The sequence below is a fragment of the Apiospora phragmitis genome (genome assembly GCF_038363925.1).
Source record: "Apiospora phragmitis strain CBS 135458 chromosome Unknown utg000002l:1.0-5516284.0:1.0-5523493.0, whole genome shotgun sequence".
NCBI lineage: Eukaryota > Fungi > Ascomycota > Sordariomycetes > Amphisphaeriales > Apiosporaceae > Apiospora > Apiospora phragmitis.
In genome coordinates, this window is record NW_027117400.1 from 5,183,788 (window position 1) to 5,201,098 (window position 17,311).

At 40.8% G+C, this 17,311-nt stretch overlaps 3 protein-coding genes across 3 annotated transcripts; all 3 read left to right on the plus strand.

The window, feature by feature from the left end:
* Positions 1-9,721: 9,721 nt before the first annotated feature.
* Positions 9,722-12,167, plus strand: PG994_002391 (interferon-induced GTP-binding protein Mx2; the record flags this gene model as incomplete). The annotated part of the gene is made up of 7 exons (XM_066853800.1): positions 9,722-9,820; positions 9,878-10,135; positions 10,191-10,292; positions 10,350-10,404; positions 10,454-10,526; positions 10,576-11,425; positions 11,475-12,167. The coding sequence occupies 7 exons, from the start codon at positions 9,722-9,724 to the stop codon at positions 12,165-12,167; spliced, it is 2,130 nt and encodes a 709-aa protein (XP_066721941.1).
* Positions 12,168-13,528: 1,361 nt separating this feature from the next.
* Positions 13,529-14,524, plus strand: PG994_002392 (uncharacterized protein; the record flags this gene model as incomplete). Its single annotated transcript, XM_066853801.1, has 3 exons — positions 13,529-13,639; positions 14,079-14,210; positions 14,336-14,524. The coding sequence occupies 3 exons, from the start codon at positions 13,529-13,531 to the stop codon at positions 14,522-14,524; spliced, it is 432 nt and encodes a 143-aa protein (XP_066721942.1).
* A 1,299-nt stretch (positions 14,525-15,823) lies between these two features.
* Positions 15,824-16,129, plus strand: PG994_002393 (uncharacterized protein; the record flags this gene model as incomplete). Its single annotated transcript, XM_066853802.1, has 1 exon — positions 15,824-16,129. The coding sequence occupies one exon, from the start codon at positions 15,824-15,826 to the stop codon at positions 16,127-16,129; it is 306 nt and encodes a 101-aa protein (XP_066721943.1).
* Positions 16,130-17,311: the final 1,182 nt, after the last annotated feature.

Below are 17,311 nucleotides of genomic sequence, written 5' to 3' on the forward strand. Positions count from 1 at the left end.
AGAGTTTTTAATTTATCTTTTAAATTATTAATAATTATATTAAAATAGCTTCTTTTTCTATATTTTCGTAACCCTATATTACGAGCCTAAACTTCTTATATAGCTTCGTAGTTTTACCCTTAATTTCTCGTACGAGCTATATTTTAAAGATTCTTCGGCCGGTATGCTTACCCGGGTCGAATCGAATAAATTCGAAAACTTTTCGTACGGCGAAATTATTAATCTCTTTCGCGTCGAACTTTTAAAATAAATATTTAAACGAGGTAATAACGTCGTTTTATTAAAACTTAATTACTAGGTCGTAATTCTTTTATTCTTTTTAAGTAAAAAATACGGCGGTTAAAACGTTCCGAAGTAAATATTTTTTAAGTCGTTCCCGGCCACGTCGTATAGGAGTTACCGTAATTTCCTCAGTTATCGGTTCAATATTTAGGGTATTTACCGGCTGTTCCGGATCTGGTTATATATCCGGCTCGTTGTGCGGTTTTCCGGCCTCTTTTCGGTAGTACGGCTTGATTTAGGTTACTTGAAAGGTTTTCGGGCCGTTTAAAGTGTTTACCCGGATTGTACGGTTTTTAATAACTATTATTTTATATAGTCCGGTTTATCCTTTTTTTTCTCGCTAAATTAAGACTTTATTTTAAAACGGGAATATTAAAATATTATGAATAGCCGGTCCGTTTTAAGTATTTAGAGCTCGGTAAATATTAATATTTATACATATCTTCTGAAGTAACTTTATTATTTTTTATACGGCTTCTTTTTATACCTAGATTTTTAATAATAATAATAAGTTCTTATTAATACGAAGGTATAGTTTAAATACGAGTAAGGTAAATATTAAACCGTTAAGGCTAGCCGTATCGTTTAAAGCTTTAATAATTATTTAGAGTATTATTTCGGTATTTATTCGGTAACCGAGATCCTTTTATAAAATATTAAAGGTTCTATATAACGAAATATATATTCGTTTAATTATATTTACTATTTAATAAGCTTTAATAAATATTTATTTATAAATAATTCTTATTATTTATATATAGTTTCGAATTTTTTTTAAAAAATATATACTTAAATTATACGAGATATAATTAAAAGGTTTTTAATATACGTATATTTATTATTTATAAAGAATATTTTAAATACTTTATATATTTAAGCGAATATAGAAATATAATTATTTAAAAAAATATATTCGAATTAATTACGTAAAATACGTTTTATTTATTAATATAAATAACGTTTATTATTAAGTAAGTTTTCGTACGTACGTATAAGTAGGTTCCGGGTTTAATCGAGGTTATATTATTATATTTTATTATTTATATCTATTTCTAATACTAGCTATAAAAGGCATTGTATACCCCTCTTAATAAAATAGAAAAGGGGTTCGTACGCGTAGGTACGTAGCACCTTTTTTAAAGTAATATAGAAAACCTTAGTTCCTGCTGTTTTAATATTTATAATAATTTCGTAATTAAAATCGTATTTATTTTATAATAAAAATTTAAATCTTTATAACGCCGGATCGTATAATTAATATTAAGAGTAACGTATCCTATATAAGCGAATATCTTATTTTTTTATACTTTTTTTAATAAAATATAAGTTAATTTTATTATAACGTATTTAATATATTAAAATTAATCGGAATTTTTATTTTTAAATACTTTTATATTATTCTAATAAGTACGCGTATTATACCCGGGCTCTCTGTAAATTTTATAGCGTTATAAACGTGTTTTAAACGTTTTTATACGATTACTTTTTCGACGCGATTCGTTTTATAATTATTTATTAATATCTTTTTAAAACTATAAGTTTTTTTTAGTTTATATACGAAGTAATTTTTTATTTTATAGCCGTTTTTTTTCGTACGGCGGCGCCGGCTAAATATTTTATTTATTTTTTAAAGTATCGTGTTTTTATTTTTTAAAAGAGTAACTCGGTATATAATAAACGTTATAACTTTTACGATTTAATTAAAACTAATTAAAATAAATATTAAAAAGTTATTTTAATACCGTATAATATAGTTTTAAACGTATTCGGTTTAAGATTAAATTTTAATCGGGTTGTTTAAAGTTTTTAATTTTTAAGGAATAAATAGGCTAAAAAATATCCCCGGAGGTGTTAAAATACGTAGTTTTATATTTAATTATAAAATAATATATTCCGGATTGTACGGGACAAGTCCTATTTTTTAAAAGCCTTCTCGTATATTCGAAATTATAAAAATCGCTTAAAACGTTTTTAAAAACGTTAATAAAAAGTCCTTTTTTAAGATATAAGTAATATACGTTTATATAAAATATTTAATTTCTTTTTTATACGTTTTTTTAATATATAAAAATAGCCGATATTAAAATGTTAAAACTTATACGACGAATAAGAAAGTATATAAAGTATAAAAATCGAGTTCTTTTTATAATAAAGCTTAAAAGTTATCGAGTAGTAACTTTTATGGCCGTTTAGGACTAAAAGGCGATAATAATCCTTTATATAAGATTTGGTATATAAATTAAAATGTCGAATTTAATCCTCGCTTTTTTTATTTATAGTTTAATTATTTTTAGTAATTGCGATTATTTAATCCTTCGGTAATAGGTTATTTTTATATTAAGAAAAGAGGTACGTTTTCTTAATAAAAATAATATACGGAAGGATAACGTAACCGTGTAATCTAACGTTTTAAATAATTATAACTTATTCCCGGTTCTTTTATTATATTACGTTATATTTTCCGCGTTAATCGGAAATGGTTATAATTATTTCGGACGAGATTTAATTTATAAAAAAGCCGGTCTTATTAAAGTTATAAATATCCTTTTTTAGATCCCGTATTTATAAATTATATTTCGTATAAAGGTAAACTATACGTAATACGCGTCGGGATTTTTATAAAGGATTTTTTAATAATCGATTCTTCGGTTAAAACGCGTTCAGAAGTTTAATTATTATCGTATAAAATTAAAAGCCTAATTAATATTAACGCGTCCCGCGTTATATAAACTAAGTAATCGATTCGCTATATCTTTTATATTACTTAGCCGGGGAAGAAATAATCGCGTATTTAAATTAATAATATATTAAATAATCGTATTTTTTTTAAAATTTAAAAGCTTTTAAGAATTCGTAAATATTTTATATCGTATAGGTTAATTATTTCGTTTACGTTATAAAGTTTTTAATAAAACGTAATAAATTAATATAGCTTTTTATACGTTTAAAGTTAAATCTTTTTAAAACGCTTAAAATATTAAAATTATATTACTCTCTTTTTAAAGTTATAACATTTTTAGACGTAAAAAAATATAAAAAAAGGTTAAAGCTATAAATAAATTTATAAAAGTGGGATATTCGCTTATATAGGATATTCGCTTGTGGGATACGTTAAAAATAATAAGGTTAATATTATTATAGCCGGCGTTTTTTAAAAACATATAAAGCTTTTTTATACGAGGGTATTTAAATTATTAGTAAAGGTATCGAAACTATTTTTTAATAAAATATAACGTCGTTTTTATATACCCAGTATCAAAAAACGGATATCTTTATTTTTTAATTATAAAGAGTATTTCGTTATTTTTTTATATAATAAAATTAAAAATATTATTATAATATGTTTTAAATTAATCGGCGTTATATAACGAAAATAAGAAACGAGTTATAATATTTAAAATATAATACTTAATTATTCTTAATTAGTTTCGTATATCGATTATTTTAATTAATAAAATAGGTTTTAAACTTTTAAACTTAATTTTAATACTTCCCGGGGTTTAATCGATTTATATGTCTAGGTTTTCTTATACGTAAGCCTCTATTTAAAGCTTTCCGATTATTAAAAATAAAGCGGCGCCGGTATTTTAAAACTCTTTTTAATAAATATCTAGTTATACGAGTTATTAAGGTTAAATTAATTAGCTTATATAATAATTTTCGGAGAATAAATATCTTTATTAATAAGCTAGTAATAGAACGCGGTATTCATTAAGTAAATAATACCTTATTATACGTTTTTCGAATTACGGTAGCTATACTTTTCTTTATTATTTTTTAACTCCTTTTTTTCTTTTTTTTTTTAAACGAACTCTTTATATTTTTTTTAAATAAAGATTTCTTATTTAACGTTATTATATATTTAAAAGTATTAAGTTTTTATATAGGTTCGTTTTTTAATTAAATAATTTATTAATTAATAACTTTATTTATCATAAATTCGATAAGTTTTTTATTTAAACTACCGGTTTTTATATAATAACTTAGATTAAAACGTGTTTATAAATCGTTAATTGTTATCTTGTTTTAATATTTAGTTATTATACGGTAATTTATTATTATAAGCTAATTTATTTCTTTTCGTACGGTTATTTATAAACCGTTTATCGGTTAAGTATATATTCGTAACCGGGTTTCGATATAGTTCCTTTATTAAATATCGTTTCGAGAGCTTTTAATTAATAAGGGCCGGTATAAGGTTTAAAACTCCTCGGTAAGCTTATACGATTAAGGTATAAAAAGTAATCTCTTTTTTAAATCTTTTTTTAAAAGCTTATTATAAAAGTTAAAGTTTATTTAAAAAAATTTAAAACCTTAATAAATTATTTCTTAACGTGTTTACATTTTACTTATATAAAAAAAGTTATTATTTAATTCGTAAAATATTATACGTAATTTATTATTATATTAAAATACGAGTTTATAAAGTAATATATCTCGTTTTATGTTTTTTAAGTTTAGTATAATTAAAATAGAATACCTCCGCATAGCTGGAAAAAATATTCGAAAAAATTATATAATATTAATCTTTTAATATATTTAATCGTTAATATATTTTAATAAATATTTATACTTTATTATAAAAGATATTATACGGCTTATCGATATAGTTCTTTTTTTTTTTTTATACCTTCGAAAAAGTAACGACTTTATTTTAATTAATTTTACCCTTATAAATAACTCGGTTTAAAAAGATATCGTATTTTATAACGTGCGCTAGACTAAATAATCGTACGGTCTAGTCTAGCGGTATTAAAATTAAAGAAAAAAAAAGGAACGATATTTTATAACGCTTAGTTACTTAGGAATTTAGGGTTAAACGTCGGGCCTAAAGTTTCCCGTAATATCGCGAACGATTATTCCGTATAAAAACCGGGTATCTCTCGTTTAAACGGCGGTTATTCGACTATTTATTTTAAGGAAGAGTATAGTATTACGATCGGCGGGTTGGTCCCCCCGCGGGGTAGCACTTAAGGCGTAGAATTAGATAGAAATGACCCGAAGAGTCATTTCCGAAGCTTTTGCTTTATAACGCAGTGGTTAGTCTATATACACTGTAACATATAGAACATCCTCTTTTCGGGTTTCCGAAATCGGTTTCATTAGTCGGTCCTATTAATATATAAGAGAGACCGGTAATATTAGGCTTATAAGCTTAGTTTTAAAGAATCCGTTTATTAATATATCGATTCCGTATTTTTTAAAATAATTAAAAAGTTTTTTTTAAAACGTATAATTAATTTAACCGAATTAATACTCGGTTTATTTATTAAATTCAGTAATAAATAATTTTTAAAAGGAGGTCTTTTTTATTTTTAATATATAATATTTTAAAAAGTATTATATAAAATACGTTATAAATAGTTTAGATATTATTTTTTCGAAAAGTATATTTAAAAGTACGAGTTATTAAAAAACGAGGTTAACGTTTTTTTTTTTAAAACTATTAAAAAGATCTCGATATTTTAAAAAGCTTTTTCGTATATAAATAATTCGAGGTTTAAAGTTATCGATTTATTTAAGTTTAATACGTCCCGGTTTAATTTCGATTAGCCGATCGTAATTAATTCTATTTTAATAAGGGTTATTATTTTATAAATTATATAATAAAATTATTTAAATATATAATTATATATAACTTAGCTAGTTTTATATATAATTCGAAACCTAGTGTCTTTTTTATAATATATACTCGGAAAAAGGGGTTCCTCTTCGTATAGTTAATTTAGTTCGGCTCTTCCTCCGAATTTTTAACGGGCGGAAATTCTCGGGGCTCTTTAATATAGTTACCTTTATATCGATAGAGGCGTAAAACCGTCTCTTTACTCTTATTAATTTATAATCGCTTTATATAATTATTAATTAATATTAAATAAGTTTATATATATATATATAAATAAGTTCCGGGTTTAATCGAGGTTATATTATTATATTTTTTTATTTATATCTATCTATAGTGCTAGTTACGAGGGGTATCGTATACCCCTCTTAATAAAACAGAAAAGAGGTTCGTACGCGCAGGCACGTAGCACCCTTTTTAAAGTAATATGGAAAACCTTAGTTCCTGCTGTTCCAACAATCTTCGTATTTAGATCGATACCGGTTGGCTGTGTACTCCGTTACACATTTGTCTGGGTCTAGAGGCTCCCAGCTCGAGCCTTGTCGCGCTATATCGTCTATAAGTTGCGACGTGTTCTTGTGCAAGTAAACCGTAAGTGCCATGGGGGCTCCCGTACCCTTCAATGTATGGTCGGGTCAAGTTGGTGTTCACAGGTGGGTTTTCGTACCCAGTCCCGTTATAAACCTGCACGGGCGAAGAAGCACCAGGTGGCGTCAAGCTGGCGCCCGGGACCCTGTGAGGTTTATTCTGGGTAAAGGCTGCAGTTGCTATGGTGAGGTTATACAAGTCACCTTGATAAACTGTATTGTAGATAGCGCTGTTAAAGAACAGATGAATCGGGATGCTGCTTAGGAAGAGGACCAGCCAACAGGCTTTCTTGAAGTGTGTGAGAGAGGGTATATTCCTCCAGGACGGCAACCCTATTTCGAGCGGCCGAAGGAACATGTGCGCCCGATCAATTTCCTTGCGGGTAGGCGAAGTCGTGATCTGCATGAAGAAGTTGGAAGACGCCAAGATCCCTGTGGAGACAAGGTTGATAAGAAGATGCAGAACGGTGCTGATATTGGAGGAGCTGGCACATGGGCCTCGATAGATGTTGGTTGAATGTAGCTTCGAGCTGTCCTCGTTGTGGGCGATGGAAATACAGAGGCTAACCAAGACGACGAGTCCGCATATTGATACCAGAACCACATTGATTGCGCCGGCACGACGCCGCCCCTTCTCGCGGAAAGTACCCTTGGCCTTTATCTGGTGATATACAAGTATTGCAGGATCAAGGAAAATCTGCTCAGAGGGGATATGGGAATGTCACAGTATCGAATGCTCGGACAGACGAGGTCTTTCGCATTGTGTCTAGGGTAAAAAGAATGTTAGTTTATGTGTATCGAAGCCGCTCAGGACGCCGGTCTTAAAACTGCACCCCCCCCCGCCTCCCCCTTGTCGTTCTCTTCTTTAGCCAGGCCTGACAGTATCGCCCGGGCTGTGTAGAGCATAGCGCAGTTTCTGCATGTCAGCGGTATGTACGAAACCGCAGTCAGACCATGCCGAGACTTTCAGAAACCAGAGCCCCGCTGCGAGTGGGAACACAGCTGCTTCTATTTTTGGCGTGCAGGGCTGCGCCATCTGTCGCTCGGGTGTCTCTCAGGTAGTACAATGGCTGCGCACAAATGGTGATACGTTGCGGTTTCTTTCAGCATTTTCGTGGGGTCGAATCCGTGTGTCTTGTAATACTTGATCGATGTGCTTCGCATTTCTGTCGTTGTAACATGGAGCACTCTGTAGTGACACCAACCACTTTCATAAAAGGCCTCCCCTTCGAGGGAGCTCCAAGCGAGCCTGACACACTGGAATCACCATGCTGCCCACAGCAAACATCTTTCTCATTTGGCCATTTCATCTCGTTAACAGGCATATGGCTTCCAGTATATTATGGCCCTCAAGACGCAATGGACCTCGTACAACCGAGATGATACCGCTAAATACCTTTCCAGGAAGGCCGGCTGTTCCGTCCAAAGACACCATTCAGCCTACTACAAGAAGGACTGCGTTTTTCCCTCTGGAAACTATTCGTTCCGGTCGAATGGCGGTGGCAATGTTCGCTGTGGGGTGTCTAGTAGCCTCGATACTTCATATCCCTTCTTCACATGAAGAGGAATACACACCCGATGAGAGTGCTCTTCCAAGAAGTTATTATAGAAGTACAATACTTGCCGTAGGTCAATCCCGTATATAAATGGCTACTTGCAAGTAAATCTTTGCTCAAATTCTGCAGCTTTTAGTTTCTGTCCTGGTTGCACTCTTGGACATGTCCCGCCTACTCCAGTTGCTTTACCCGCAACCACCAGAAACCCTTCTGGAGATCAGCCTGGCGGTTGATGTTTGTTTCTCCGTTTCAGGAATAGTTTATTTGGCCTTTGCCCGGAGAGAGTAGACGCATTTCCTATATAGGTTCCTCGACATGCCGGATGTTACGCTTTTCTTGGCCTTTAGCAGCACAATCATTCTGATGTAAGAACATGTCCCACGGCTATCGCGGATATTGCTAACAATCATACGACGACAGCCTGCTAAGCCTTGTGTTTACTGTTTATCTGGTGAGATGCTATCCAACTGGACGGCGCCAGGGCGAGGAATATTTGACTCGCTTGCCAACGATCGCCTTCACGAGTGTCGGCAACCCGGTCGCCGTTTATCTCGATGGTGATGTCGCCGGAGGGCCACTTAACTCAAGGCGGCTCTCGCTTGATAGTCTGCTGGATCACACAGAACCGAGACGAGGTATGACGTCCACAAACTAATTAGCGACCAAATGCCAGCTGGTCTGATGCATCGAGGCTAGGGTGGGAGACAGGGGTAATGCTACCCTTTGCGACCCGATTTGGACGCGACACATCAATCATAGTACACGGAAGGAGTTTGAAGTCGAATGTTTTCACCTCTGGGGGCAAACTTGATCTGGTCCTACCAAACCTGGCAGCCCGGAAGAGATGGCGATGGAAATCCATTTGCAGGTCATGTAGGCCACACTAGTGCAGTAACCCTGCTCTTGGGGGCGGGAGTGCTATACTGAGCCTTGGCCACGATGACTCAACTACTTCAGGCGCAAACGGGGACTCGTGGGTCGAGTTGGAGAGTCGAGGGCAGCAAACAGACACTGGGCATCACATCTCTGGGGCTTTTATAACTCTTAGATGTAATTACTTACTTTGCGTTTGGACAACAGGTGGTACGACAATGCGTACTGTGCTCAACTTCGAGATTTAGTGCTATTACTTCCATACCCGTCGAGAGCAGCACGAGATACGCTCAGCAGATTCGAGAACAGGTCTTGGTAGCAATGCAATCTGCTGTCGCGGTACTTCATCAGGTATGAAGGACGTTGTCGTTTGCAGATCGAGGTATTGGTCAGCAAAGTATTGTGTTCCTATCGGGAGCCGCCATCGCTTGTACGACACTAAGTTACAGGCCGCATTTGCTAACAGGGAGGCCCTCCATTTACGACGCGTAGGCACCTTGTCCGTGGCAACTAATTCCGTTTGTTCCTGGCTTGGCTAGAAATCAAAACAGCAAAATTGCTTATGAGTGAGGTGTGAACAATGTGAGCCTTGTTTTCTGCTAAGTGGTACTTGTTAGGGTACCTTTTAATGCACCGGTCACCCACCCACGCATGTTGGCTTAGGTTATTTGCAATATCAACAATTAAAAGTCAACCAGCTTCACACAAACTCCAACTCTTCCAGCTTCATTTACCAAATCAACTTTCACCCAACTTCTGGGTCCTTCATGGCGAAGAATTCGCAAGCCAAGAAGACAGCAAAGATGGCCAAAAGCGAGGTTGGTCTGGGAAACCAGGCCACGCTGACCAAGATTGACAAGCTGCGAGAGCTGAATGTCGGCGCCCTCATCCCATTGCCGCAGGTAAGCAACAAAGTCCGCTGAACTGAGGTCGAAAACGACTGGCTGACATCGCTGTAGCTCGTCGCAGTAGGCGATCAGTCGAGTGGAAAGAGCTCAGTATTGGAAAGCGTCACGGGCTTTTCCTTCCCTCGCGCCGCAGGCCTCTGCACTCGCTATGCGACTCAGATCACTTGCCGACGGGCCGCTGAGCGGTCTATCGTCATCTCGATCATTCCCCGCCCCAATGCTGACGAGGACACCAAGAAGCAGCTTCTGGACTTCAAGCACGAGCTTCCAAAGATGAACGATAAAAAGCTCATCAAGGTCTTCGATGAGGTTGGTCACATTCTCCCCACACATTAGCTGCGCTAACCTAATGTCAATCTCCCAGGCCAGCATCGCCATGGACATCCGAGTTTCAAAGACCGACACGAACGATGGCCGCTCAGCATTCAGCCAAGATATCTTGAAGATTGAGATCTCTGGTCCTGATGTATGTCAGCTCTGGATCATCATCGCTACCGTTGCTGACTTTGTTGTCTTCCTTTAGCAAGATCACCTGACCGTAATTGATGTTCCAGGCATTTTCCGAGTGGCCACACCTGGTGAGTCAACATCCACCCAGAAGATTCGAGTTTGCTTACCTTTATGTAGGCCTTACCACCGACAACGACATTGCCCTTGTCGAGAATATGGTCAAGTCATACATGAATGACCGAAGAACCATGTCGGTATGCTCATTCCCTCTCGGCGTATCACTGCTAATGGCTACGTAGAATCTTGGCCATTGTCCCTTGCAATGTCGACTTGGCCACACAAGAGATCTTGAAGCTTGCCGAGAAAGCTGACCCGACCGGTGTCAGAACAATGGGTGTGCTAACCAAGCCAGATCTTGCCACGGAAGAAGCCTCGAAGGAGACGATTCGTGATCTCGTTATGGGTAAAGGTAGCAACCTGAAGTTGGGTTACCATGTCGTCAAGAACCGTGGCGCTGATGACCACAAGTCGACATTGTCCGATCGCTTCAGTGCCGAGGAGGCCTTCTTCATGGATTCCGCATGGTCGTCCATCACCGACCACTGCGGCATCACGTCTCTCAAGCTGAGACTTCGGGGACTGCTCATGAACATCTCGAAGCAAGAGATACCGCACGTCAAGACTGACATCGAGCAGAACCTGCATATGTGCAAAACGAAGTTGGAGGCCATGGGTCCAGCTCGAGCAAGTGAGCAAACCCAGAGACTCTACTTGACGAAGCTGGTCTTGAAGTTCCAGGAGGTGACTGGGGCTGCCTTGAATGGCTACTACGCTGGCCACAAGCTTTTCAAGAGCAACCCAGATTTGAAGCTTGTAACAAGAATGATGAAGCTAAATGAGGACTTCGCCAAGACTTTCAATGATCGAGGTCACAGATTGAGCTTCGGGCCCAAGTGTCCCCCTGACGAAGATGATGGCTCGGTCAAAAATGATGAGGACAGCCTTTCATTCGAGACCCTCTCGGAGATGTACCCCGAGCTTTCCGATATAATTCTAGAGGAATACTGTTGCCCTATGCCCTCCGAAAACCCCATCATGGGCTTAATCCAGGATGTGTATGCTTCCAGTCGTGGACCTGAACTTGGAACGGTAGGTGACTTTCGCAACACCAAATGGGACAATGCTTACATTCTTCTAGTTTGGAGGAACTGTCCTCGCCACGGCATTTGCAGAACAAACCGAGAAGTGGGAGCCTCTTGTTCTTTCACACACCAGCAGAGCAATCATGATGGTTCATGACTACATCTATCAACTCCTAACCCAGTTATGCCCGGAAAAGCAGGTCCGAGAACAACTCTGGGATTCGCTGCTGATGGGCAAACTGCGTGAGGAATACCAACGTGCTATGGATCATGCCCATTTTCTACTAGGCATTGAGCGAGGTGGGCGGCCCACTACCTTCAACCACTACTTCAACGCCACCCTACAGCAAAAGCGAGGCGACCGAATGGTCGAGGCGTTGGAAAGCAAGGTTAGACACTTTACGGAAACCACTAAGGGAGCTGTCTACATCGAAGATATAAAGAGACATGCCCAGAACAAGAACAACAAGGATCAGGTGTGCGAGGACATTCTGGACACCCTGACGAGCTACTACAAGGTTTCCCGCAAGCGGTTCGTGGATATCATCTGTCAGCAGGTTGTCTTGCACTTTCTCGTCGAGGGAGAGCAGAGCCCTCTCAAAGTCATGGGGCCCGAGCTGGTCATGAGCCTTGATTCCGAGCAGCTCGAAACGATTGCAGGCGAAGACTACGAGTCGAAGCGACAGCGGAAGGTGTTGGAGGGGCAGAAGGAGAGATTGGAGGCGGCTCTGAAGGTGCTACGAACTTGAGATCAATTGGTTTCTGTAGTGACAGAACCGCGGCGTTAAGCAGATGCAGTAGGAAAGGTGGTTAGCAAAGTAATGGATGAATCAATCGCTTTATGGAATTGCTGCTCAGCTCCAATGTTATGACTTTGTCGTCTTGGACATACACGCGACAAGACTTGCAGTCGGGGTTAATGATTATGGGCCCGACTGCACGCTAACTCCACTGGACCGTCTCACCTTGCCTGCCAAGAAAGTACACCGAAGATCGCTTTTGTGGTAAAAGGCTGATGTGGAGTTGTGGCTGCTGGCCCGTCCAAGCCACAGCTCGGCTTCCAACTTTCCAGTGCCTGAGCTCCAAGCCAGGTTGCCGACGTCAAGTTGGCAGTTGGGATATCAACGCCGTCCAGCATAACTCCTACATACGACTCTCGACACCTTGCAAAGCTCTCTGATACCATTGTACCAGGTCATACGCATCATGGAAACCCTCCAGATTGGCCCGGACCCCATAGTTGGGCTGCTACTGCTGGGTTGCTTTTGCCCTCTTCAGAGCCTCACTGGGTGATGGTAAGCACAAGGTCAGTTGCATATCCCCCTCTCCAGCCCTTTCCTGGGCAGAAACCAGAGGAACAGAACGCCCTGCGACTGTTTTTCTTCTAACCAGTGCATTTTGCATCTTTTCCCTCATCCTTGGCCTCAAGTGAAGTCCCTTTCTTCTGACATACATGGCTTCATATGCTGTGCTCTCTCCTCAAACTGCGCCCTTGGCCCATCTCGGCAGCCGGAGTTTATCCGGCCGACCACGCAAGCTTTGGAAGTTCCAAGGCAAACAGCTCTTCCCCAGCCGGGCCCCCTCATTGGTCCAAAACCCACCGAAAGATTGGCAAGCAGCCCAGCAGCGGGTGCCTGCCTGTGTGCCTATCTGCCAAACCTTTTTTGCGGTGCTTTAGGTGCCCAGCACAGCAGCTAGCCCAGCGGCCGAGCCTGCTAAAGGTGAACGCCCGACCTGCTAACTGTTTCAGACTACTTTGCTTGGTTTTGGGGGGTCTTGGGTGTGTTTGGTGGAACATGATTGGGGGAAGCGACCTCTCATAATAACAACGGGCCTGTGTACGGTAAGGGTGCACCTGCAAGTTCAACGCAACGCAACGCAAGGCAACGTTTTCCTACGTGCGCCGCCATCTGATTTTCTGACGACCTGTACGCCTGGCCTCCACGAAAAAGAGCCTTCCCGACCACCACACCACCATCACAACAGAACTTTTGCTCTGCCTATTTTTTCATCGACTTTACATCCGCTCCGATCAGTCCGAACTTTCGATTCGCATTAATCTACTCCAACTCGTATTCCTCTTATTTTCGACGCGCATATCGATATCAAAATGGCTGGCGGAAAGGGCAAGTCTTCTGGTGGAAAGAGCTCGGGTGGAAAGACTTCTGCGGTTGAGGGTCCCAAGAAGCAGCAGAGCCACTCTGCTCGCGCCGGTCTTCAGGTTAGTTCTCACGCTTTTCCTATGAGGTTTTCCGGCATCTTCGGTATTTTTGCGCCCTTGCGATCGCGATTTTGAGCTCCCGGAGCTTCGACGGCAACTTTTGCGCCCCAACCCCTCGATCACAATCACGACGACGCGTCAACATTTCGACACGATTGATCTTCAGAACGTGGTGCACCGAATGCATCACCCGCCGTGTCGCGTAGATGCAATTGTTGCATCGATGCCTACCGATTTCTTGGCCGGTCTTCCGCGAGCAACCTCCGACCGCCTGATACCAGAGCTTAACTGGATCTATCCCCGCTTCCCGAAAGACTTTGGGCAGCGTGAAGCTATGTCCGGTAGCCGAATTTATGAAAACCACACGATGCGCGAAGTCCTTCAAACGATGCAGACATCATATATGGACAGCCAATGCTGACTACAATGCTTTTTCCAGTTCCCTTGTGGTCGTGTCAAGCGATTCTTGAAGCAGAACACCCAAAACAAGATGCGTGTTGGTGCAAAGGCTGCAGTCTACGTCACGGCCGTGCTGGAGTATCTCACCGCCGAAGTCTTGGAGCTTGCAGGAGTGAGTCATACCTTTCTTACCCGCGTTGCTGCCTGCCCAGCTATCTTACGACTTGTATCGCCGTCGATTGCGGACCCACGTGACATGATGCCATGGTTGTAGGACAAAGCTAATGAGATGTACAGAATGCCGCCAAGGACCTGAAGGTCAAGCGTATCACGCCTCGCCACCTGCAACTCGCCATTCGTGGTGACGAAGAGCTGGATACCCTTATCAGGGCTACCATTGCCTTCGGTGGTGTCCTGCCACACATTAACCGCGCCCTGCTACTCAAGGTTGAGCAAAAGAAGAAGAGCAAAGCTCTGGAAGTGTAAATACTTCATCTCTTCTCGTTCCTGAGTTTTCCGGTGTTTTATCTGAATTGTCTGGTTGGTCTCGGTTCGCGGGAACTGGTATCTGCTTCATGGAGTGAAGGTTGTGGCAAAAGGGTGGCGCCAGGTCAGCGCCAATTCAGGCTGCTGCTGTGGCTAGCCCACCACCCCCAAAAATAAGTACATGAAGAGGTTGAGGCTGCGATATGGGTCTCGACTTCGGTTGGCTGCACTGTCAGACGCTTGGTGGGGATATCATACATGTTTAATGGCTCTGGTCACGTTGTCGGTCAATGCTCGATTATCAGCTTCTGATATAGATATGCTGGAAAGCAAGGTGTGAGGCTGTCTCATCTCCACTCTTGCCTTCTGAGAGGCATCAATGTACAACACAGGCTTACGGTTTGTCATGGGCGATGTACTCTCTCTTCTTTCTTTTCTTTCTCCATTTCCTTCCGATGTGATGAGATCTACGGTGCTCCATGTCCAAAGACATACTCTTCTCATAAAACGCAAATCAAATATCTATTAGTCCGCATATAATAGTTAACCGGATTAGAGCATTGGCGATTGTCACACTTAAATGATGAAGGCTTGCCGGGGCTGACAAACCCATTGACGGCAATTACGCCCAGATGGTGGCCATGCTGTCATCAAGGAAAGGTGGTTAAGGGTCAGCCACCCTCCAGCCACCACCAGCTTTGAGACGTTGTGTTACTGAATTGACTTTCAGGACTGCTCGTCCTCTGTAAGCCTGTACCCTAGCGGCTTAATTTTGTTGCCGCCTCTGCTTCTAGAACGTGAGTACGACTGAAATTTTTTTAACTGGACTGGGTGTTGTGTCATGTGAGATATTACATCCTGAAAGATTCCATCCCTATGTGATGGAAGGGATACTCATATGCACCGCAAGTGCTACTGATCTCAATCTGCGATATTCAGAGACACGCTCGTGTTGAAGGACTAGGGGATATTGAGAGCTGAACAAGAATTATGTATTCATCCATCAGTACCAGTAACGCCCGATTACATGCAGTTATCTACGATGGTCTTAAAACATGAAATGACCGTTAAAAAGACAATGGCTACATCTCTTTCTACCTTTTCACCTCATCGCTTGATTACTCCATCCAACGGGCAGGAAATCCGACTTCTACGTCGTACTTCTGCAAAACTGCATGGATACTGTCTGCCACCGCCTCGCACACCTCGGGATAAGTCCGGCCATGCCTCTCAGTCTCTTGCTCTTCCTCCCCTGAGATGGCAAAAGCGATGTTCTCATCTGCTTTCACCGTAGTAATAATGCCACTGCCGGCGGCGCCTCCATCCTCGTTTGAAGGATCAGATGACGACGTTACCTCTTGTGTCTCATCGTTCCTCTCCTTTACGGAGAAGAAGAAGAAGACCTCTTCCGACGACTCGCCACCGGCGGCCGCCGCCTGCTTCCACAGCGCATCCACGGCCCGCTCGAGCTGCCGCCGCGTGCCATATTTCGATCAGCTGCTTGACCTTGGTGACGATGATGCGGCCCACGCGCTCGAGGTGCCATGGGGGCGCTGCCTGCGAGTGGACGCCGTGTTTGAGGAGGAAGCGGGCGTGGTCGGCTAGCAGCTTGTTGTACAGGCGGTCCACTAGCTCGGCGCTGCGGAGGCTCATGGGGTCGTCTTGGCTTGGGGATATTCTTGGGAGCAAAGTGCGACTCACCATCGTCGTCGTCGACGCCATTGTAGTCGTATGTCCAGGGGTATTGTTACAGGTAATAGCTAAAGCCTCCTGGGCTTTAGGGGAGGAAGTGATAAACACTAATATAGAAGGACAGGTACTTCTCGATTCCAAGAAGTGTAGGGCCGTATGTTACTCCTTTGATGATAGTCCGTAATAGGTAGTTGCAATAGTTCACTCTGCTTTAGAAGAAGTAAGATGAAGCTCTGAGATCTGTTTTCGAAACAATACAATAATACAACAGGGGGACGTCACCTTAATAAGACCGTTTTTGATGTACGTGGCCTATTTTTAGGACCACGGGTTTCGCTGCTTTGTACGTTGCAAGGGGCAAAGGGTCTCATTGTCTGTAGACGGATCTCAACCCAGACCTCCCTCCTCGTCTCTCTTTATTCAAGTTCGTAGATTCGTAGTGTGTACTTACGGTTGGCTAGCTTCCATCACATAAGTCGTCACCTGGTATTTCTTCTTCTTCTTTTTGTTTGGATTTTATCCACGCCTATTCAGGTTCCTCCTGTTGCTGTATCTAGATATCCGTTGCCCAGAGTAACAGTCCCTATCTTTTCACGTAGATAGTGACTCGCCACCAAGAGGGATTCTATCAGGCTACTTGTCTGCTTGCTTTTGTGGCTTGGGTCTGCATCAACGCGTTGCGATACTTATCATAAGATGCGCGGGCGCTGGCTGTCATTGTCAAACTGAGGACCGGATAAAACCGCTCTGTAGCATGTTCTCTGTGAAGTAGCTTCATTGCCGTTCACTTCGAACAGTGACCTTGTATCTACTCTTGTTTTCTGTTGGTAGCTTACGTCGTTGAAAAAGGGCATCTGTGTCATCACGATTGTCACAACCCCTGAACCAGTAGAGGGGGGGCTTGCCGCTTCTGCGTGAGGCAATCCGGGACCGATATGTTGCAACCCAGCGGGAGATAAGATGAAAATCACCATGTATACAAGCAGGATAGAAGTGGAACGATCTCATAAATCGGTAGTAAGCCAGGAGGGCGCATAACTGTATGGTTTGTGAGCCATGGAGGTAATATTTGCCAGGAGCAGCGTGCCCGGGCCG